Consider the following 23,476-nt stretch of genomic DNA (forward strand, 5'->3'; position numbering starts at 1 on the left):
TTTTTTTTCTTTCTTTCCTTTTCTTGGTACAACGGATTGAACTCAGGACCTTCCTCAGGACCTTTGTGCTTCCTAGGGAGGCAGCAGCACCACTGAGCTAAATCCTGGCCCTAATGGAATATTTCTTCATATCAGAGCTCACTGTTAGAAGATTTTTATGCTTTTTAATGTTAGAGTTTAAACTGAAACCAAAACTGGAAATGGCTCATTGCACAGTTTAGGATAACTCATGAGTAGTTGGGCAGGCACTATAAATATACTTTTAATTTTCACTTCACTCTTTTTATTTGTTGGTACTGGGGGTTGAATTCATGATATTACACGTGTGAGGCGGGCACCGTGACACTGAGCTAAATCCCTGGCCCTTCTTTTTTCTCTTAACATCCAGCTTCTGATCGATTAATAGCTGAAAAGGTCAGGAGAATGTTTCCATGTCTTTGTTCCACTTTCCTCCAAGTTCTGTCACTTCTTTCCATCTGTGAATGTGCAGATGCCACCCAGAAGAGCTCATCAGTTGATGCCAACGTCGTGAGAGTAGACAGGGCCACCATGATCCTTCTTGCCTGTGTCCCACACCCCCCAGTCATTTACAACACTCATTTATTTATCTGAGACTTACTGTGTGCCGGGCACTGGCCCCAGTGTACCCCACACACGACTGCCTTACTATTCTTGTCACCCCTTTAACAACTAGAAGACTGAGGCTTGGGAAATTTCAGCAGCTTGCCTGAGATTACACAGCAGTTAAGCCAAGAAGTGGGATCTGAGCCAAAGCAGAAAGCATTCTTAACTATTCCTGTACGGTATGTTGCTACAGATGTCGCTGCAGAATGATCATCATCTCTGCTTCTCGTAAGCACTTCTTATTTGTTAAGAACAGTGTGATACCTCACTAAAAAACTAAGACTGAGTGGTCTGATCTGGAGAAATGGGTTCATTAGAAAACAGTGTGGCAGTGTTTTTGTTGTTTTTTCAGGTATGCCTATTATTATACTGGAATCGGTGCTGGTGTGCTTATTGCTGCTTACCTTCAGGTTTCCTTTTGGTGCCTGGCAGCTGGACGACAGATACAGAAAATTAGAAAACAGTTTTTCCATGCTGTAATGAAGCAGGAGATAGGCTGGTTTGATGTGCATGATGTGGGAGAGCTGAACACCCGGCTCACAGAGTAAGTACCTAGTTTTACGTGTAACTCAGAGGTGATTCTCATTGTAAATGAAATGCGATAGATGTCATCAAATCTCTTAGGACATGTTAGTACACCACTCAGAAGACTAAGTTCCTCCTGAGTAGAAACCAGGTCTTGTGTACCTGGCATGGAAGGGTGGGACCTACGTGAGTGGGGAGTGGACTTGCCTAAATCAAGGAATACTCGGAGTGTGTGCAGCACAGCAGTATGCAGCAGAGCATGCAGTGGTACTTACTGGTTAAATTTCCTCACAGTTTGTAGTTTCTGCATTGCATACTTCCTGAGTAAACACCTCCATTTCCTGGGACCATGTGGACTACGGATTTCTGTTGTCAATGACAGATTTCCTGCTAGGAACTGACAGCCTGATAAGTGAAACAAAGGTGCACAGAAAGACCCTAGGTATGAAGAATTTATGCTGCACTCAGCAGAACAAAACAAAACACAAAACTGGGGATAGCAAAAAAGTTCTGTGTGTAATTCTGACATTTCTTCTAACATTATCTGTTCTTTAGTGATGTCTCCAAAATTAACGAAGGAATTGGTGACAAAATTGGAATGTTTTTCCAATCAATGGCAACATTTGTGGCCGGTTTTATAATAGGGTTTACCCGTGGTTGGAAGCTAACCCTTTTGATGTTGGCTGTCAGCCCTGTTCTTGGACTACTAGCTGCTGTCTGTGCAAAGGTAGGTGAGGCCTGTGAATCCAGGTTTTAACTCCCCTACACCCATGTAATGGTTGTGAGTCATCATAGCCCTGACCTTGTGTTTCGTACTTGCTCATACTTACGTCTCCTGTTCAAAACCAGTAGGATAAGCTATGAAGCACCACTGAGTACTGCTTCTGCCAGGGCTCTGTGGTGTCCTCGGATACATGGCTATTTGGGAAGCGGCAAGAAAAAGCAAACAGGTCTTGCATGTCATCCTTGGCTTATATGAAATAGATGCTGAACTAATAGTCTATGTTAGAGTTAGGGCATGCATTAATCGTTTTTATTTTATATAAAAATAAAACAATTTCATGACAAAATAATAAGAAATTAACAATAGTTAATACACAGCTTATCATTATCTTTAAAGTGATTCCTTTTTGTCTGTCCTGTAGTGAAAGTATTCTTCTACAAAGAAAAAAACTGATAAGGGCACAAAACTTTATTTCCAGTGTACTAAGAGAAACTAGTTATATAAATGTCACAAATTAGCTTTTACATGAAAATATTTTTGGAACACGGTGAAATAGGTAATTTATTTTCTTTTCAATGCTCAGAAAACGCTTACTAAGATAGGCTACATCCTTTGCCATAAAACAAACCTCAGTGCCTTTAAAGGAATGCAAACCATATAGTGTCTGTCCTCTTACAGTAGTGATAAAAGAGAAGGAATTTTTTAAAGACCTGGAAAGAAAATAGCACACTTACATAATCCTTTGATCAGAAAGAAATCTCAAAGTAAATTTAAAAATTCGTGGAACAACAGTAAAATACTATAGTATTTAATGTTTACATTAGAAGTGAGGAAATGTCTCAACTCAGCAGGGTAACTCAAGTTCCTATCTCAGAAAATGTATAAAATAAACAGTAAAGTCATACCCAGCAAGAGGAAGAAGGAAAATACAAAGGTAAATGCAGAAAACAAATTTAAAACAGAAAAAAATAAAACATAAAATAGATTTTTTTGTTTGTTTGGTGCCAGGGATCAAACTCGGGACCTTGTGCTTGTGAGGCAGGCAGCGGAACCATTGAGCTAAATGTCCGGCCATAAAATAGATTTTAAAAGTATTTATTAATAAATTTGACAGGCATTAAGTGAAGTTGATAAAAGCAGAGACAGAAGACCCAAGCAGCCAGTATCAGAATCAAATAGGGGTTTTCATTAATCTCATGGACTTTATAGGACAATACAGGCTTCCATAGACATTGTAGGATGAAGGAATGCTATGAAGAACTTTATGCTCATAAATTTGACATCTTAGGGACCAATTCTTTGTTTTGTTTTTTTTTGTTTGTTTTTGGTACTGGTGATCAAACTCTGGACACTGTGCTTGCGAAGAAGGTGGCTTAACCACTGAGCTGAATCCCAGGCCCTGATCAATTCTTTAATAACCACAGATTACCAAACTGAATTGAAATGAAGTAGATTATCTGAATTACCCTGTAACCATTAAATAAACGAGGAATTGTTCAGATGATATACCTACCTAATATCGTGTCTAATGGTAAAGAGCAGCTTTGCTGTAAGACTGGAATTAAGACAAGGATGCCCCTCTCACCACTCTTCAGAGCACCAGGATGCCAAGCTCCTGCAGAAAGGAAGAAAAATTGAAAAGATTAGAAAGGAAGAAATTTCCAATCAATGGCAACATTTGTGGCCGGTTTTATAATAGGGTTTACCCGTGGTTGGAAGCTAACCCTTTTGATGTTGGCTGTCAGCCCTGTTCTTGGACTACTAGCTGCTGTCTGTGCAAAGGTAGGTGAGGCCTGTGAATCCAGGTTTTAACTCCCCTACACCCATGTAATGGTTGTGAGTCATCATAGCCCTGACCTTGTGTTTCGTACTTGCTCATACTTACGTCTCCTGTTCAAAACCAGTAGGATAAGCTATGAAGCACCACTGAGTACTGCTTCTGCCAGGGCTCTGTGGTGTCCTCGGATACATGGCTATTTGGGAAGCGGCAAGAAAAAGCAAACAGGTCTTGCATGTCATCCTTGGCTTATATGAAATAGATGCTGAACTAATAGTCTATGTTAGAGTTAGGGCATGCATTAATCGTTTTTATTTTATATAAAAATAAAACAATTTCATGACAAAATAATAAGAAATTAACAATAGTTAATACACAGCTTATCATTATCTTTAAAGTGATTCCTTTTTGTCTGTCCTGTAGTGAAAGTATTCTTCTACAAAGAAAAAAACTGATAAGGGCACAAAACTTTATTTCCAGTGTACTAAGAGAAACTAGTTATATAAATGTCACAAATTAGCTTTTACATGAAAATATTTTTGGAACACGGTGAAATAGGTAATTTATTTTCTTTTCAATGCTCAGAAAACGCTTACTAAGATAGGCTACATCCTTTGCCATAAAACAAACCTCAGTGCCTTTAAAGGAATGCAAACCATATAGTGTCTGTCCTCTTACAGTAGTGATAAAAGAGAAGGAATTTTTTAAAGACCTGGAAAGAAAATAGCACACTTACATAATCCTTTGATCAGAAAGAAATCTCAAAGTAAATTTAAAAATTCGTGGAACAACAGTAAAATACTATAGTATTTAATGTTTACATTAGAAGTGAGGAAATGTCTCAACTCAGCAGGGTAACTCAAGTTCCTATCTCAGAAAATGTATAAAATAAACAGTAAAGTCATACCCAGCAAGAGGAAGAAGGAAAATACAAAGGTAAATGCAGAAAACAAATTTAAAACAGAAAAAAATAAAACATAAAATAGATTTTTTTGTTTGTTTGGTGCCAGGGATCAAACTCGGGACCTTGTGCTTGTGAGGCAGGCAGCGGAACCATTGAGCTAAATGTCCGGCCATAAAATAGATTTTAAAAGTATTTATTAATAAATTTGACAGGCATTAAGTGAAGTTGATAAAAGCAGAGACAGAAGACCCAAGCAGCCAGTATCAGAATCAAATAGGGGTTTTCATTAATCTCATGGACTTTATAGGACAATACAGGCTTCCATAGACATTGTAGGATGAAGGAATGCTATGAAGAACTTTATGCTCATAAATTTGACATCTTAGGGACCAATTCTTTGTTTTGTTTTTTTTTGTTTGTTTTTGGTACTGGTGATCAAACTCTGGACACTGTGCTTGCGAAGAAGGTGGCTTAACCACTGAGCTGAATCCCAGGCCCTGATCAATTCTTTAATAACCACAGATTACCAAACTGAATTGAAATGAAGTAGATTATCTGAATTACCCTGTAACCATTAAATAAACGAGGAATTGTTCAGATGATATACCTACCTAATATCGTGTCTAATGGTAAAGAGCAGCTTTGCTGTAAGACTGGAATTAAGACAAGGATGCCCCTCTCACCACTCTTCAGAGCACCAGGATGCCAAGCTCCTGCAGAAAGGAAGAAAAATTGAAAAGATTAGAAAGGAAGAAATAAAAACACATCTATTTATGGATGGGGTAATGGTTTTGTTTTTGTTTTTGTGTCACCAGGAATTGAACTCAGGACGTTGTACTTTTGAAGCAGGCACAGTACCACTGAGCTAAATCTGTGGCCCGGTAATTTTTTAATTAAAATTTCCAGCTCTGCAAAAAATCTGCAAGTTAAGTTCAGAAAGGTCACCAGGTAGCAAATCAATTGCGTTTTTATACACGAATCTTGAACACATAGAAACTTTCATAGGTGCTGTAATAGATTATATAATCATTTGAAATAAAATTTCAAAGACAATCCTTTAGAACCTGTAGAGTGAGGATTATTGTCGATGAGAAAAATCAAAGAAGACTAAAGAAATGGTGAGAAGCAGTGTTTTCATGGATTACAGTAGATGACCCAACAGAGTACAGGTGTCACTTTCCCAGCAGAACCACAGGTTTAGGACAGTTCTTTTACAAATTCCCATAAGGCTTTCTGTAGCGTGGACATAGAAGTACATTATAAAAATGGATATGGAAAAACACAAACCCTGGAATACCTAAAACAATCTTGAGAAAAGGGATAAACTTACAGGTAGAAAGCTATGTGATTGTAAGGCTTACTGTGCGTATGGTATTGTTGGAGGAATGGGGTAGATTAGACGATCTGGAAATAGACCTGTGTAAATATGCCCAGGTCATTTATGACATTTATGACAAGTATGCAAAGCAAGTGAATGGAGAAAGCAAAGCCTTTTCAAAACTAGTGCCGACAACTCACAATAGCTCAATTATGGAAGCAGCTTATGTGCCCATCAAATATATACATGGATAAGGAAAAACATGGTATAGATATACACAATGGAGTACTACTCAGCCATAAAGAAGGATAAAGTGGAGTCCTTTGTAGGAAAACGGATGGCTCTTGAAACCATAAGGCTCAGTGAAATAAATTAGAGGTAAAAGGTTAAATATCACATGGTTTCTTAAATATAAGAGAATTGTAAATACTTTTGAGTGCAAAAGAAAAGAGATGGTAGGAATGTGGAGATGGAAAGGGGATGTAGGGAAAAGGGAAAAGAGATGAAGGCCCAAGAGGGATTAAAAATGATCAAAATGTGTTATTTGTATGTATCTGTTCCCTCAGATGAAGGTAGTCATTGTGTGTCACAGGTATTTACTAAAACAGAAAACCAAAACCTAAAATAATCCTAGAATAATTGGACATATAGAGGTGAAACCTAAAGAAAGAAAGAGAAAAGACAAAGAAAGGAAGGAAAAAACAATCCAAATTTCACAGATTCCATAAAAATAATAAATGGATCACAGAGTTAAATATACAACTTAAATCTGTAGGTCTGGGAATTTAGCTTAGTGGTGCCAGCACCTGCCTTGCAAGTGCAAGGACGCGAGTTCGATCCCTGGTACCAAAAAAACAAAACAAACAAAACTTAAATCTATAAAACTTTGAGAAAAACATCTTTGAAATGTAGGCCTTGGCAGTGTTCTTAGATTTTTAATCAAAAGTATGATCTTTATTAGGGAAAAACAGGAAGTTATACTTTACCAAAATGACACTTGTACTTTGTGAAAGTTCATGGGCAGAGACTGAAAGGACAAGTTACAGACTAAACCACATGTCTGAGAAAGAACTAGTAGGTTATATAACAAAGAAATCCTCCAAAATCTACAGTGAAAAACCCGCATTTAAAGAAAGTGTAAAAGTCATGAACAGACATTTAAGAAAAGACAGTTTGTAGATGGCAGTACACACAAAGAAATTTGTTAAGAATTATTAACCATTAGTAAAATGCAATTAAACCTGAATGAGATACCACTACATGGTTATCAGGATGGCTAAAACTGGAATACTACTGACCTATAAAGAGGAGTAAATTTGACACATGTATAGAAAAATGGATGCACCTTGAAAATGTTAAGTGAAATAAACTCAGATGTACAAGCTTAAAATACTAATAATTTCTCTCATAAGAGAAACTCAAAGTACAAATAAATAATAAAATAAAAAACTGATAAAAGGAATGAGGGAGGTAAAACGTTTGCATATGGGATGGAGTTCAGGAGAGTGAGGGGGAAGTAGAGGGGAGGGAAAGGGAAAATAAAAAGGTTGAAGATGTGTCATGTATATGTACTGATTATCCACAATGAATGTAAACATTACATGTGTGAAACATGGACTAAAAAAAAAGTATATGTGCCCACCCCTGAAGATGAACGCAAACATCAGGTATGACCAACAAATACTTAAAAAAAAAACAGGAAAAAATGAGTTGGATATGGGTATTGCGTTCTCTGCTAATTCACTGTATAGTATATGATGAATTATCTATGTTTGACTGAAATGGAAACAAATTAAACTCCCTCTTTAATGAAGTTAATTAGGAGAAATTAATGACAAAAAATCATTGAGTCCTGAAAGAATTTTTGTAGTATTCTCCCAAATCTTTTAGTACGTGCTATAAAGATAGTCGATTTACAACCTAATAAACTAAACAAAAAAATTTTTTGTTGTTGATACCAGGGATGAAACTCAGGATCTTGACCTTGTGAGGCATGCGTGGAACCACGGAGCTAAATCCCTAGCCCTAAGCTAAATGAAAATTCAAAAATAGTGAACACAAATGCAGGCAAGAATACAGTGAAACTAGTCACCCCTAGATTGCTGGTGGGAATGGAAAATGGCACAGCGCCCAAAAAGCAGTTAAGAGTTTCTTACAGAACGAAGCATGCATTACCATCCCTGCCGTGGGACATTGCTCACCCATACAAAATGCGAGAGTGTGCAACCTCTTGATGAATCTCTAGAGAATCACACTGGGTGAAACATTCTCTCGAATTGGGTCCTGTTCTGTGCTATTCCATTTATAAGACACTCTTAAAATGGTGTAAGTGTAGAGATGGCAACACATTAGAAGTCAGACCTGCGGGATGCGAGGGAAGGAGAGGTGAGTGGGAGCAACCCTGGTGCGGAGACGTGCCGGGGGACGGGACCTGCGTGATGCCGTTCTGTGTCGTGCCTGAAGCGGTAGTCCCGCGGATCTGACTAGGTGACAGACCTCTGGGACACTGCATGAGGGGCCTGCAGGGTCTCACTGTATTGTGTTGTACAAATACATGTGAAAGTGCAGCTATCTCGAGATAAAATGCTAAAATAATAGTATTTACAAAATATTATAAAGTACAACTTACATTAAGAAGTGGAAAACTAGAATCCAGGTGCAGTGACATTTCTTTAGCCCAAAATATGTCTCCTGGATCTATGTTTGAATAATATAAAATCATCTTTGTTAGACAATTTTTAACTTGTAAAAAAAAAACTAATTTGTCTCAAATTAGAGCCCATTAGAATTCTAATAAGAGATCATCAGTCTTTGGCAAAGAGATGGGCTAATGTACTTTATATTGTTTATGTGAGCCATTGTAAGAATCAAATATCTTTTCTTCATTTTATATTGGAACAGTAGTAGGAATTGACTTTTCATATCCCTGAGACTGTGTGTGAGGTTTTCTTTTAGCAGACAGTGAAGATGATCATATTTTTGTCTGCTTAATATTAAGAAGATCATAGAAGGAAAAAGGAGTCAGATTTCTAGAACTCAGCATGGTACTTGCCACATTAACAATAAATAAAAATGGCATATTTAAAAACTCCTAATTGAAAAATATGTCTTGGTGTAACCCTGCTGTTATTTCCTGTCCTTTGCTGGTGTTGCCTGCGGCGTGAGCCCTGTGCTCTGCAGACCTGTTGGCTCAGGAATGGCACCGAGCGCCCTAACCCGGTGCCGACGTGACTGCAGCACAGGAGCGGGGCAGCCCTCAGAAGTCGGCTTTGGGGAGTCAGCGTGGTCTCCTGGATCAGTGGGCTGTTGCTTGGGGACCACAGATACATGCAGCGTAATGTCTGCGCGGAGAATACAATTACTGCATGTCCGCAGGCCTTCACCCACCCATTCTTGCACGTATCACAGCTCCTTAAGTTTGACACCCAGGAAAGGATGAAATGCACTGTGAAAATCTTTTGCTCATTTTATACCAGGAAATCATACCGATCAGATGAAGAACTCTACAAATATTATACGCTAGCTGTTGAAAGTAAATATGTTTTAATCAGAATTTTATTACACATGTTTGTGTGCAATACTTACATGGTTGACCTCTCCAGCATTCCTTTTACGGGCAGAAATCTTGGGGCTTTGTCCGTACCAGTTGATCCAGCTTTCGTAATTGTTCACACATTCGTGGCTTTAGAGAGAGATTCACCCAGTGGTCGTTAATTCAGGCCTTGAAGCCATGGCGTCCAGGCTCGGATCCTGGATAGCCCACTTGCTAGCAAATTGCTTAATGCTCATTTCCATTTCCTCATCTGCAAGTGGGAAAGTTAATATGGATTCACTGTGCAATGAAGAAGAATGAATGAATCTTTGGTCCACAGAATAGATGCTGAGGAACCAAACAGAAGAAGCACAGAGCACACAGAAAGGAGACTTCCCTTGGTGGCTGACTGTTCTCCTCTTTCTAGGAGCTCCAGCAGAGGAGACCCTGCTTCCCTTCCCCCTTCTTGGAGTCAGGGTCCCCGCATTCCTCTACACTGCTGCCCACCTTCACGCTTCCAAGCCACAGTGTCATCGTAGTTAGTGTGTTCAGTGCTGTCCGTATTTCATGGATGTCTATGTCTGTCTGTCTGTCTATCTATCTATCTATGTGTATATTTTTTTTCTGTTTGTTTATAATTATGGTGTAAATTTAATATCTCAAAGTTCCTGTTATGTTGACATAGGTAAGGATCCATGAGGCTTTCATTGGAAAATGATGGGGATTAATCTAATTTATTATAGATTATCTTAGACTAAATCACTTTGAGGAGTTTACAGAGTGAATATATGCTAAAATATACAACATCATGACTGCATATAACTCACAAAAAGATTTTTTCTTCAAATGTGTTAATATACCAGTAGTGTCTGTGTATTTTTCCTTTGAAAAACATAATTTGTTAAAAAATTTTAAATCACTTAAAGTTACAATTTTAACATTTTAACAGATACTGTCTACATTTACGAATAAAGAGCTCTTGGCCTATGCAAAAGCGGGAGCTGTGGCTGAAGAGGTCTTAGCCGCCATTAGAACTGTGATTGCATTTGGAGGACAAAAGAAAGAACTTGAAAGGTTTGAGTTCCTTTTGTTTGTTTGTTTGTTTGTTGGAGATAGGGTCTCCTTTATGTACCCCAGGCTGCCTCAAACTCATGGACATCCTCTAGCCCCAGCCTCCTAGGGCTGATATTATAGGCCACCATGCCCAGGACTGTTTTTTATTTAAACTGATAAATATGCTAAATTCTTTTTCAGATCAGATGTCCTGAGAACATTATTACTGTTTTTTCATTGAGTTTATTGGTACTTTTTAGGTACACAGTACAGTTACATTCATCATTGGGACCTTGTACCTTTATATGATGTATCTTGGTTCTTATTTTTTCCCCATACCCCTGTCCTTCCTTCATCCCCTCCACCCTTCCCTATTTACAAAGACTTTGCTTCCATTTTTTCCTTATCTCATTTTTTTCTTGTCCCTTTTTTCCTTTCCCCTACCCTTCCAACTTTCCTTATTGTGTTAGCCCTGTTCTTCCTGTTTCACATTGTCAATTATACAATTTGAACCTTATTTACACTTCCAGTTTTTCATGCCAGAGAAGCTATTTGGTATTTACAAATCTGTGTCCTATTTATCCTCAGTGTGCATCCATTTTCCTCCAGTTTCTCATTCTTTGTGGCTGAGCAGTACTCAGTTTTATGTAGAAACCACATCTTACCCTGTCTCCAGTTAAAGGGCAATTGGGCCCTTTCCAACTTTTTGCTATTACAAACTGTGCTGCTATAAACATGGGTGTGCTTATCTTGCTGCGGTATGATTCTTTTAATTCTTTTGGAAAGATGCTCAGCAGAGGAATAGCTGGGTCAAATAGGAACTCTAAATCTAGTTTTTTAAGGTATCTCCATAATGATTTCTACAGTGGTTGAACCAGTCTGCACTTCCACGGACAATGGAGAAGGGTTCCTTTCTCCCCACAACCCTGCCAGCATTTGTTATTAATTTCTTGATAGCAGCCATTCTTTGTGGGGTGAGGTGGAATCTCAGTGTTGTTTTCATCTGCATCTCTCCAATGACCAGTGATGTTGAACCGTTTTTCACATTTTTTTTTTTTTTGCTGCTTTTTACTTGTTTGAGAAATGTCAGTTCATTTCAGATGCCTGTTTTTGAATTGTCTTTATATTTGGGCGTCTGATTTTTTTGAGTTCTTTATACTTTCTAGAGCATAAACCTTTGTCTGAGGAATAGCCGGTAAAAATTTTTCCTGCATTGTACGTTGTCTCTTAGCTCTGTTGGTGGTTGCTCTTTCAGTCCAGAACTTTTTAATAAGATGAGATCCTAGTTCTTGATTCTTTGTGTTAGTTCCTGTGCTACTGAGTATTTGTTCATAAAGTCTTTTCCTATTCTACTGTCTTTGAGAGAGAATAGTTATAATTAGAAGGGGTTTTTTCCCCAGTATGTATATGCTTTCTTAATGACAAAGGATATATTACAGCATGAGTAATGGAAAATATACAGTTTTAATCTTATTCTTCTTATATCTGCTAATTCAAAGAATTTCCTAATGTCCAGATGTCAAAATTAATAATTTCAAAATTAATTCATCATAATGTATAAAATAATTTTCTAAGTCTGAAATGTATTTTCTCTCTCTGATTATTATTACTTTTGGCCTATTGAACTAATTCTTGATTCTCCTATATTGAATGATTATTTTCTATAAGGTATGTAGAACACTTTAATCTGTGGATTGTTTTCCTTCTTGCCCATGTTCCTGCTTAGGTGACATTTTCTATGATGTGATGATAAAAGTACATCTGAAAAGCACATTGTTAGAAAAAAAATTGAAGATCTTATGATACCTTGTTTTTTATCAGATCTATGTATCAATGCTAAAGTATTTAAATTCATAATATTCTTCAGATCTTTTGATGTCTGAGCAGTAAAAGGCTTTCTTTAACATTTAACAGATATAGGTAAAAAAAATCTTTTGTTTAAGGGGTTATAAACTGGGTTGAAAAGCCTTAAGGAGAGTTTTTGTTGTTCAGAATACTACTTAACCTGTGACAAGATGAGAGTTTATAGGATATGAGCAGGACTCATAGCCTCTGGCTGTCTAGTTTTGTAGTCTGTGATGCTTTTTTTTTTTTGGTACTGGGGATGGAACTCAGAACCTTACACTTGCGGGACAGGTGGTGGCACCACTGACCTATGCCAAGGGCTTTGCTTTTGCTTTAAAATGTCTGACTAATGAAATGGCAAGTTTTGCTTAATTAGTTCCCTAACATCTGGTCAAATAACAGCAGGAGAACAGGGAACAGACAGCTAAAAAGGGTGTCTAGTACACCAGTTGGAAGAAACATTATTTAGATAAAGTACTGTGAGTCCTCAGGTTATATTTAGAGTGGCATTAAATTACAGAATTGTTAAACATTCTCTGAAAACATGAAAGTTTACAAGGCCAAAGCAGGCAAATTGAGTGTGGTGGTCAGGGAAAGCTTCTTTGAGGAATTTCCATCTGAACTGAGACCTGCAGGTTGAGAAAAGCTGGTGGTAGAGGTTGAGATGGGGTGGGCTGAAGAGAAATCTTCCAGATTCCGTGAGATGGGATAGGCCTTGATACTCTCTGGGAAACCTGAGGCTTTTGTGACCAGTTCTCAGTTGAGGAAGGGGAAATTAGGGTGGGTGTGGGCTGGACACTGGAGACACTCGTAAGCTATGGTGAAGACTTAGGGTTTCTTCTGAGGCTGATAATATAGAGGAATGACCAGCCACATTGTCTTTTGAGACTCTTTCTTCATCTGTAAAGTTTCTGATGCATGACGGTGGGGTCAGGGAGAGCGGAGGGGGCTGGTATGGGCGTCTAGGGGAGAGGGGGATGGCGGTCTGCGAGGAGGCTGGAGAGGGTGGACGAAGATCGAAACTTAGGGTTTCATTTGGAAGGAGAGTTGGCGAGACTTCTTAGAGCAAGCCCCGTCCTTCAGCTTTCTTTCTAGCTCTCCTCTTCTCTGCTTCCACATAGACCAGCAATCAAAGTCTCAGGTTGACATTTTTTTCCAAATGGCAAGTTCAAGGAGGTTTGCTGTCTCGGAGTTGGAATTTAGCTAGATTATAAGGTAATTTAGTTGAGCAGTTAGAGTAGTCCTGTTATCCTTAATTTAAAAATATTTTTCCCTCGTATGTGTATGTTGCAAATGTGTGTATTAGTATTGATTGGCATTTCCTTCAAGTAAATGTCCTTGCTCTTTTAAGTACCTACTTGAATAGGAATGAATAAATATTTTCATAATAGTTAAGAAGAAGAATATTTCTAAAAGACTTTACTACTTTAGGCCATTTTAGAGCTCTTAGTTTAAGCACCATTTTCTTACTAAAGTTTGTAATGAATAGGATAATTTTAAAAGCTAGTTTTATAAGAATATTTTTATTGAAAAACTAACCAAAAAGCCTATATAAAAGGAGTACCATTTTCTTTTTGTGTTTTGTTTTTTGTTTTTGGTATCGGGGATCGAACTGGAGTCCTTGCACTTACAAGGCAGGCAGCATAACCACTGAGCTAAATCCCTGGCCAGGAGTACCGTTGTTCTGCTCCCTTCTCTACCCTTTATTTTTATTTATGTCATTTAAATGATTTTCTTCCCTATTGTTCCTTCTTCCTGTGCATGTGTCTCTTCTTGCTAAATAAGATGACATCGTATCACTGTTTGGTTTCTTTTTTTTTGTTTGGTACTGGGAATTGAACTCAGGTCTTTGCGCTTGCAAGGCAGGCGGCAGATCCACTGAGTTAAATCACCAGCCCAACATTGTATCAGTGAAATGGTTTCCGCTGTCTTGTAAACAAGACCTGCAATACAGGAGCTGATGGCATTGAATCACGGGCATTAAAATTCCTAGGTGAAGCCATGTGTAATTTATTCCAAATGGTACCTTTTGTTTCAGCTAAACTGCTAAAATGGGAGAACACACACACTCATGAAACCTGTGTATTAAAATTAATTTTTATTCAAAGATTATGTTTTCAGGCCAGAATTTACAAGTTTTAGTGAGATGCTTAGATTCGGTCTTTAATGGATGGGATAGTTATGTACTTTCACTTGGAATGCTTTTGCAATTGTGGTACAGTTGATAGTTTTAAGAAGTAGTCGTGAAGAAAAGAAAATGTGTGATCACTTCTGGGCAGGGCCTGAACTCTACTATACATACAAATGAAAGAACTTTCTAACAAAAACTCGTATATATTTGCAGTTATATAATGATGCGTTTGATTTATCAAAGACCCCAAAATATGAATTCTCTGTAGAATGAAGTTCTTCCATTTCAACAATCATGAGCTGCTTTTTACAAGGCAAATCTCTAAGTTCTTCAGAGAGTTCTGATAAATAGAATAATGACAGAGTTAAGGCTCAGATATTCTTTTTCCTAATCATTTCACCTTGGTTCTGTATGTTTGAAGTTGTCCGTTCTCTTTAACTGTGAGCCCTGTTTGCTTCTATGCACATTTATCTTTTTCAATTGAGTAATCTTCATTCCTTTGAAATGAAGGTAAGGTGGTACACATCATTTCTTTTATCTTTAAAAGAGAAATTGTTCACTCTTCAAAGATTTACAAGTCTCGTAAGGCATGGGTTTGTGAACATAATTCATCTCATGAACATGCTTGCAATCAAAGCACTTGTATATGAAAGCAAATTTCCACATGAGTAATAGTGGAAACTTATGATTCATTCTACAACCCCAAAATGTTCATATAAAACCCATTACAAACTGTAATATAATAGAAAGTAAGAAAGAATATATAAAATATAAAGAAAAATAAACAAATTAACCTGTAGTTTCCTTTGAAAACATTCCTGGGTGGTGTGAGGGAGACGAGAGAAGGATTATTGTGTAGGATGAGGGTCAGTGTCAGTAACGGAATCACTACTATCTATTGGCTCAGTGGAATCTTTTTTCTTTTCCTGAAGCTGTAACAAGGAACATATCCAATGACACTTGCTTTTGCCTCAGTTTGAGGATTCTATGGAAATGTTACATTGCTTGTCCTTAAATAGATTTATAGCTTGTACTGTTACAGCCTTAGTCTGGTGATGCTTTTCTACAAAATACTGCACTGTTTCTGACATTTTATACATCTCCCTCATGTCATTCGAAGTGAAGAATTCCTCCTCTGTCAATGCAAGTTTCTCCATAACCCTTTGCTGTTGGGGAAGAATTACTCACAATCCCGAGGATGTGAAGAGAGACAGAGTGGAGAGGAGAGAAATCATTGGCTCACTTGTGACTATTTACTGTTTGGCATCCTGTACTACTCTTATTACAAGACACCACTTATTATTTCTCAGAAGTGTTTGCTCGTTTTGTAGAACAGTTGCATTACATATTACTTAAAATCCAAGTTTTTGTTGTACTTAAATTATCACTTGGGAAATAGCTCATAAGAACTGGAGAAAAAAATGTGTGAGTAGACTGCAAAATTAGTTTTTGTTTTTTCTGTTCACTTGTGTGTTTTCACCCCTTTTCTAGAATTCATTATATTAGCTCCAAGTAGTCTTTTTTTTTTTTTTTGAGACAGGGTCTCACTATGTAGTTGAGACTGACCTGGAACTCACTTTGTGACCCAGGCTGGTCTCAACTCACAGGAATCCTCCTGCCTCAGCCTCCCGAGTGCTGGGATTACAGGTGTACGCCTCCATGCCCAGCTATTCCAAGTAGTCTTAATGAATAGTTTCCTAGACTTTTGTGCTGTCAACCAGTTATAGGGGTTTCCATGTACCGACTTGGTTCTCTCAATCCCTACAGCCAGAAGGCATTCGGTGTCCGAGCCACATGCAAGAGCCCTTTGTTCTAGCTTCCTGCAGCCATGAATGACAAATGCTAAGAAAGATGTGTAGGCAACATGGAGAAAGGGTAAACTGATGAACAGTGGTATAATATCACATATTTTTAAGTAAAATTACTTTTGGTACCGGTATCGAACTCAACACCTTGCACTTGTGTGATAGGCAGCGGCACCACTGAGCTAAATCCCTGGGCAAGTCAAAATATTTTTGTGGATTAGTGACTTTTAAAAGAGATACGTAACTCCACTTCCTCCTTAGTGCAGCAGGCAGCTCGTCAGTCTCATAAAACACATATGTATGAAATTAACTTATTTTGATATACAAATATTGCATAGCAATTCAGATGCTCAGAATGCTTTCACAGAAGTAATCTCACAGTTCTTCCTTACAACGGTTCTTGAGGCAAGCAGGATAAGGATCAGACTCCAAACTTCTTTAAGGTTCAGAGATTTAAATGACTTTCTTCTGCTTAGTACTTTCTGTCATTATAGCTCCATTATGTTAATGACAGAGGCATGCAGATTTTGAAGAGTTTTTCCCCATAGATTCTCCTTGTCTTATATAGGAAAATACATGTTCTAGAAGTTTGCAAAAATATTGCTTCACTCATTTAGCTCTTGCTAAGGCCATGGTTGGAGCTTTCAGATTTCCCCACAAATAACCTGCTCTCTGTAAGCCTCAGTTTTCCTTTCTCCAAGAGGGGAAGAAATAGTAGTAACCTTATAGGGTGACTCTATGGGCAGAAGGAGAAAATCAGTGCAATCCTCTGGGTTGGGCACACTGTAACTCCTCAATACCATCATGCTACACTCACATACTTTTAATAAAATTTGAAGATGTGTGTGACAATTTTTGTTCTTTGTCCCAGGTACAATAAAAATTTAGAAGAAGCGAAAAGAATTGGGATAAAGAAAGCTGTCACAGCCAACGTTTCTGTTGGTGCCAATTTTCTGGTTATATATGCATCCTATGCGCTGTCATTTTGGTATGGGTCCACCTTGATCCTGTCTGGTGAATATTCTATCGGACAAGTGCTCACTGTAAGTTACATATGAGTTATACAGGGAAATGAGTCATCACTGAAAATGTCAGTGACATGGTGTGTTTTTGGCTTAACTTTATTTCATTTTATTTATTTATATTTTTGATATGGGGATAGAACTCAGGACCTTGTGCTTGGGAGGCAAGCGGCATCATAATTGAGTTAAGTCTCCAGCCCCGGTATTGGCTTAACTTTAGGAGAACAAATTTTGAAAAAAGATTGAATTGTAAAGACGTGCAAGATGGTGTGAGACTGTAATTCCATCTCCTCAGGAGGCTGAGGATTGCCAGATATGAGGCCCGCATTGGAGCATAGAATACTGTGTCTGAAAAATAAAAAAAAAAAAAGTCTTATGGGTCAGTGTTAGAGTGGCTGCTTAGCATGCGTGAAGCCATGGGTTCAGTCTCCTGCTCCACTGAAGTTAAAACAGAAAAGAAAGAGTAGAAAGGGAATTAGATGCATCCAGCAAACAATCTTCTCTTTTTTTCTACATTTTTTGCAGTTTTTCCTGTAGCTAAACAATATGAAGATTAATAATCTTGTAGTGTGTACTTGGATTTGATGAAATCATTTCTTTGTGACAAATCTGAAGCTGAGCTCTTCACATTTGTTTTTCAATTAATTGTTCACAAAGCAAATGCAAAGCACATGGTTTAATTTACTCTGAAATTCTTTTGAATTGCAAACAATACACCTTATATATTTAGTAAGTATAAATCATTACTCTTCTAAAAGAAACCTGTTTGAGAGTTTCCTGCAGTATAGACCTTTACACAAGTAAAGCGGACTTTGCCATTTGATGGTATCTTCTATTTAACAAATGAAATTATTCAGTGCAACTCAAAAGTACAGTCTTGATAGAAAACACACTGAATTTTTTTTTGTTTGTTTTGGTACCGGGGATTGAACTTGGGTCCTTGCGCTTGCAAGGCAGGCTACCGAACCGCTGAGCTAAGTCCCCAGCCTTTTTTTTTTTTTTTTTTTTAAGGCCAAACGTAAGTATAGGAAGTTATGGGAAACTGTTTTGTTGTGAATCCATTAAAACAGTTCCTTTTTTCAAAATTCAGGTTTGTAATATCCCTGCAACAATTGCCTCTTTTGTGTTTAAATAGTTGCCTCATTCAACATTTTGAAGCTGTTATTAGGAATGGCTTTTACCAAAAAGTTTGCAGTGATACATGTATGCTGTTTAATTGTGCTGTAGCTAATTCATTTGTTTCTTTTCCTTTTACTTCATTTCATTTTATTTTTGCTGGACTTGAGATGGAACCTAGTGCCTCTCTCATGTTAGATGATTGCTTGTATCACTGAAGTGTGTCCTCAGGCCTTTAAAAACAGTTGACATTCAGCATTTTCTGAATCTCATTCTGATTCACAGAGTAGAGGCATCCAGAACAGTAAGTACAAGATTTGATGGATGTCATTCAAATTCTAGCTCTCCACTTACTGGTCTCTTCATTCCTGCAGGCCTGTTACCTCTTTTGTCACATTGATATGTGAAGAAGACCATGTCTTCCCTGTTAGGATTGTTTTAGAACATAAATAATGAATATAGAATCCTTTAGCCAGTTCCTTCTGTGTAAAAGTATGGGCGATGTAATTCTCGTATGATTTAGGAAAAAATGAACAGTGACTAATGTTCACCTTAACTTCTCATAGAAATAGAAACAAGTGTTTACATTCCATTTTGGCTTCCCAGTGATCTTAATAAAAATTCTAAGTCATTGAAGAAATACAAAAATATTTATTATGATACTATGATCACTAATTTACATCGTTTCACTGAGCAAGTAAGACCAATAGTGCTTTCTTCATATACTAAATAAAAGAATGTAAACATCAAAATTTTTCACGTTTCAAAGATTTATATTATTTGGGCCGGGGATTTAGCTCAGTGGTTCTGCCACCGGCCTTGCAAGCACTAGGTCCTGAGTTCGATCCCCAGTATCCCCCCTGAAAAAATTATATTATTCTCAGTTGACAAATTATGAGTGTATTGCTCTTGTGCAGTGTAATGTAGCCTTTTTAATGCAATGTGAATGATTAAATCAAGCTTATTACCATGTATTGCAGTACTTAATTTTTTTGAGGTGGTACCTTTAAATTTAAGTTTCTTACTTAGAAACTTTTAAAATATTTTTACTATTCTGAATTCTTGAGTTGCCTTGCAATTTTGAAATAGGTTATGGTGGAAGAAAGAAGTATGGAAAATATATAGTAATCACCAAATAAATTGATGGTTTTCCATCACATTTTGCAGGTCTTCTTTTCTGTATTGACTGGGGCTTTAAGTATTGGACAGGCATCTCCGAATCTGGAAGCATTTGCCAGCGCAAGAGGAGCGGCTTACGAAATCTTCAAGATAATTGACAATGTAAGTCACAGCTGCCTTGTCACTAAGAGCAGATTTTCTCTTAAGCATTTATTTCGTTACCATTTTTTCTGGTTTCCCCCGAAATATCACTGAGAGGAAGTTACTGCAACTCATTCACTTACTGATCTTCTGAACGTTGATTCTGTGTAGGAGCCGTGCATTGACAGCTTCTCAACCAGCGGCCACAAACCGGACAATATTAAGGGCAACGTGGAATTCAGCAATATCCACTTCAGTTACCCGTCCCGAAAAGAGGTCAAGGTATGACGGTAACTGATTAATGAGTGACTGGACAATATGTTGGATGAAAAGTTTCTGTCTCTAAGAGCTGTGAAAAAGGAAAAATGCATGTGTGCTGTAGCCTGGTATTGAATAGAGCTGCTAATTCACGAGGCCTCTCTCTGTGTGACCTGTGGCGAAGTCTGCCTCTCCCTTGCCTCGGTAGATCTTGAAGGGCCTCAGCCTGAAGGTGCAGAGTGGGCAGACCGTGGCCCTGGTTGGAAACAGCGGCTGTGGGAAGAGCACGACGGTGCAGCTGCTGCAGAGGCTCTATGACCCCAGCGAGGGCACGGTGAGCGGGACGTGGGCCCTCAGCAGTCGCCGCTGCAGATCCTTCTCCTGCTGTGGTCTCCACTGCAAATGTGTGGACATCTGACTCGTTTTTGCTTTCAGGTCACTATTGATGGACAGGACATCAGGACCATAAATGTGAGGTATCTGCGGGAAATGATCGGTGTGGTGAGTCAGGAACCGGTGCTGTTTGCCACCACAATAGCTGAAAACATCCGCTATGGTCGAGAAAACGTCACCATGGATGAGATTCAGAAAGCTGTCAAGGAAGCCAACGCCTATGACTTCATCATGAAACTGCCCCATGTGAGTGGTTCATTCAAGAGGTGCAAAGCACAGAGCTCTGGTCCAGCAGAATCCACCTAGAGTTAGGAAGCGACTACACATTGGAGGAGTAGCCTAAGGATGGAAACCAAGCTTAGCCTGTGTGTAGCAAGGGCAGTTAGCAGTAGATACAGTTTTTGAAGGTGGGGCTATGTGTTGCTGATTTGAAAGCCTGGGATTGTAGCACCTCTGTTGATTGCGTGGTTTATGGGATTACATGTCACTTTAAAATGTGAATGTGAAATAACCTGTGCTCTTGCTCAGGCCTTTGGTGCTTTTTCTGTTGTAGAAATTTGACACCATGGTTGGAGAGAGAGGGGCCCAGCTGAGTGGTGGACAGAAGCAGAGAATCGCCATAGCCCGCGCCCTGGTGCGCAACCCCAAGATCCTGCTGCTGGACGAGGCCACGTCGGCCTTGGACACAGAGAGTGAAGCAGTGGTTCAGGTGGCCCTGGATAAGGTCTGTGAGCCCGGGTCGCACCAGCTGTTCTTAAGGATAATAGCATTCTCTTGTTAATTTTACTCAGTTTGATTTATTTCTGATTTTTTTTCCTGGGGGACTCCCTTACCTATCAAAAAGACCAGGCCTCCAAGGCTTTTCCTGTTTGCTTGCTTGTTAACTTTCTGTATGTTTCTCTGATCTCTCTTTTATATCACAATGCTTTCATCTAAAAACATTTGTAAATCTTTTAAATTAAACAATGAGAAATGTAGACTCAAAAGAAAATTGATCTTCATTGTGATCTTGACAGCTTTGCTATAAAGATAACCATTTTGCAATTTGAAAATTTATAGTACTGTCTAGAAGAAGAAAATACAATCTGGAAATTCACTTTTAATTTATAGAATGTAAGTGTCATGTTTAGACACTGGAAAAGAAGAAATTTTGTGTCATCAAGATACAGCAGAATAGTTGTTGATTTAGCTCAGTGGTTCCTCTGCCTGCCTCACAAGTGTAGGTCCCGAGTTCAATGTCTGTTACCAAAAAAAAAAAAAAAAAAAAAAAAAAAAAAAAAAAAAAAAAAAAAAAAAAAAAAAAAAGAAGAAAAGAAAAGAAAAGAAAGAAAGAAAGAAAAAACATGCAAGATAGAGGCAGAAAGTCTATGGTATTGTTCACCTACGTCAGGCTTGAAATGTCATTGATTATCAACAAAGGTTTACCTTTATCTTAGTTACTTTGTCATTGCAGTTACAAAATACCAACCACCCACAAGTTGAAGAAAGAAAGGTTTATCTTACCTAACATTGTGTAGAGGTTTCAGTCCATAGTTGGCTGGCGCCAAGGCAGTATGGTGTGTAGAGGAGAAACAATCCAAGTCATGGCAGGCAGGAAGCAGTTAGCTCTCTTTCCTTTTGTCCCATTCAGGTACGAGCCTGCTGGTTGGTGCCACTCACACCCAGGGTGGGCCTTCTGTCCTCAGTAAGTCCATTCAGCCAGCCCAGAGCTACGCTGACCTAATCAGTGTGTTCATCCAGTGCCATGCACCCTTAGCCCAGCATCTCAGAGCCCTGATCCCACTACCTCCAAAAGTCCCACCTGTCAGGGCATGAAGCATGGGAGGATCATGTAGATATGAGCCATAACAACCTTTCAGAGCTTGAGTACAGGACAGACTAATTCACCCTAGACAGCCAGAGTGTGCTCCTGCTGTGCAGCAGACACTGTGCTTCCTCTTCCTGCTGTGATAGTAACTGGGCCACCTGGGGAGCACAGGGAATGTGCAGAACTTGTAAGCAAAGGTGCTGGGGCACCTCTGTCACAGAGGTTCAAAGATGAACCCACATTCCTTACAGTTCTCCTCTCTCCAGTGATAGAGCCCTTTATGTGCCTTTGAACAGCCCATCAGTGTGCTCAGTAGATTATAGCAGGAGCTGAAAGCAGTTTGGTAAACATTCGGAGCCAAACTAGAAGTAGATGAGATGAAGACTGCTTTTCCCGTAGTGTATCAGTGATTTCACATCTGTATTTTTCTTTTTGTTTCCTTCTCTTTGTTTTCCTGTTATCCTAAAGTGGAAGTATGTATCAAACTAGAAAAAAAGAACGGTTTTGTATGATTTCATTTAACAGAATTTTCTATAGAATACAAATTATGTGATTTAATTTCATGTGGATGAATTTTCTCCAGATAGACAATGAGTTGGTGCATTGCTTTCTCTCTTTAGTTATTGGACTCTAATTTTTCTCACACATTTTTCTTTTCAGTATTTTTAATAGTTTTTTTTTCATCTTCTTTGTGGTATTTTTGTATATATGTATATTTTAAATTCTGTTGCTTCTTACTGGAAATAATAGAGTGACAATAATTAGAAAATTTATGAAGATTTGCCAGGCATAGTTGTGTATGTGTATAATCCCAGCACTCTGGAGGCTGAGGCAGGAGGATCGCTGTGAGTTGGAGACCAGCCTGTGCTACATAGTGAGTTCCAGGTCAGCCTCTACGTAGTGAGCCCCTATCTCAAAAAACAAAAGTAAAACAAAACAAAAAATTGCAAAGATTAAATAAATGTTAGACAAATTGTTTATATGCCTCTGTTCTGTATTAAGCTAAAAATAGAGTGACGTTTCAAAACCTTTACAGAGCACTTGTTTTCAACTAAAAACAAATATCATTTATTAAGCATGTTCTCCAAGTTCAGTGCTGAGCTTTTAAGTCCTTTATATTTTTATCAATGAGACCTACTTTGAGAAGTACTGATATTCACCCTTGACATAAGAGTGCACTGAGCCTCACTCAGGTGAAAAGACTTGGATAAAATGCTGGAATTTATAAATGCCAGAATTAAGATTATAATTTAGGTCAATATGGTGATAGAGCTTGTAATTGTAGTCTTATATTTAACTCAGTGGTTCCGGCACCTGCCTCTCAAGCTGAAGGACCTGAGTTCGATCCCTGGTACCCAAAAAAAAAAAAAAAAAAAAATTCC

At 38.3% G+C, this 23,476-nt stretch overlaps 1 protein-coding gene across 6 annotated transcripts in view; it reads left to right on the forward strand.

The window, feature by feature from the left end:
- LOC104868217 (ATP-dependent translocase ABCB1) overlaps positions 1 to 23,476 on the forward strand; it is a 301,331-nt gene that overhangs the window by 237,716 nt on the left and 40,139 nt on the right. For 3 of the 6 annotated variants that reach the window (XM_010632887.3, XM_010632886.3, XM_010632889.3), the window contains 9 exons: positions 977 to 1,168; positions 1,705 to 1,876; positions 10,354 to 10,478; positions 17,110 to 17,281; positions 19,544 to 19,657; positions 19,808 to 19,918; positions 20,103 to 20,228; positions 20,330 to 20,533; positions 20,841 to 21,011. The exons of 2 other annotated variants lie outside the window; for them this stretch is intronic. In XM_010632887.3, the coding sequence (XP_010631189.1) occupies positions 977 to 1,168; positions 1,705 to 1,876; positions 10,354 to 10,478; positions 17,110 to 17,281; positions 19,544 to 19,657; positions 19,808 to 19,918; positions 20,103 to 20,228; positions 20,330 to 20,533; positions 20,841 to 21,011 (1,387 nt within the window). Of the gene's footprint in view, positions 1 to 976; positions 1,169 to 1,704; positions 1,877 to 3,584; positions 3,656 to 10,353; positions 10,479 to 17,109; positions 17,282 to 19,543; positions 19,658 to 19,807; positions 19,919 to 20,102; positions 20,229 to 20,329; positions 20,534 to 20,840; positions 21,012 to 23,476 lie in introns of all 6 variants that reach the window. One more of the 6 variants, XM_010632888.3, reaches the window with a different exon arrangement.

This window comes from Fukomys damarensis, unplaced genomic scaffold, assembly GCF_012274545.1.
Source record: "Fukomys damarensis isolate Sample0158 unplaced genomic scaffold, DMR_v1.0_HiC HiC_scaffold_4, whole genome shotgun sequence".
Lineage (NCBI taxonomy): Eukaryota > Metazoa > Chordata > Mammalia > Rodentia > Bathyergidae > Fukomys > Fukomys damarensis.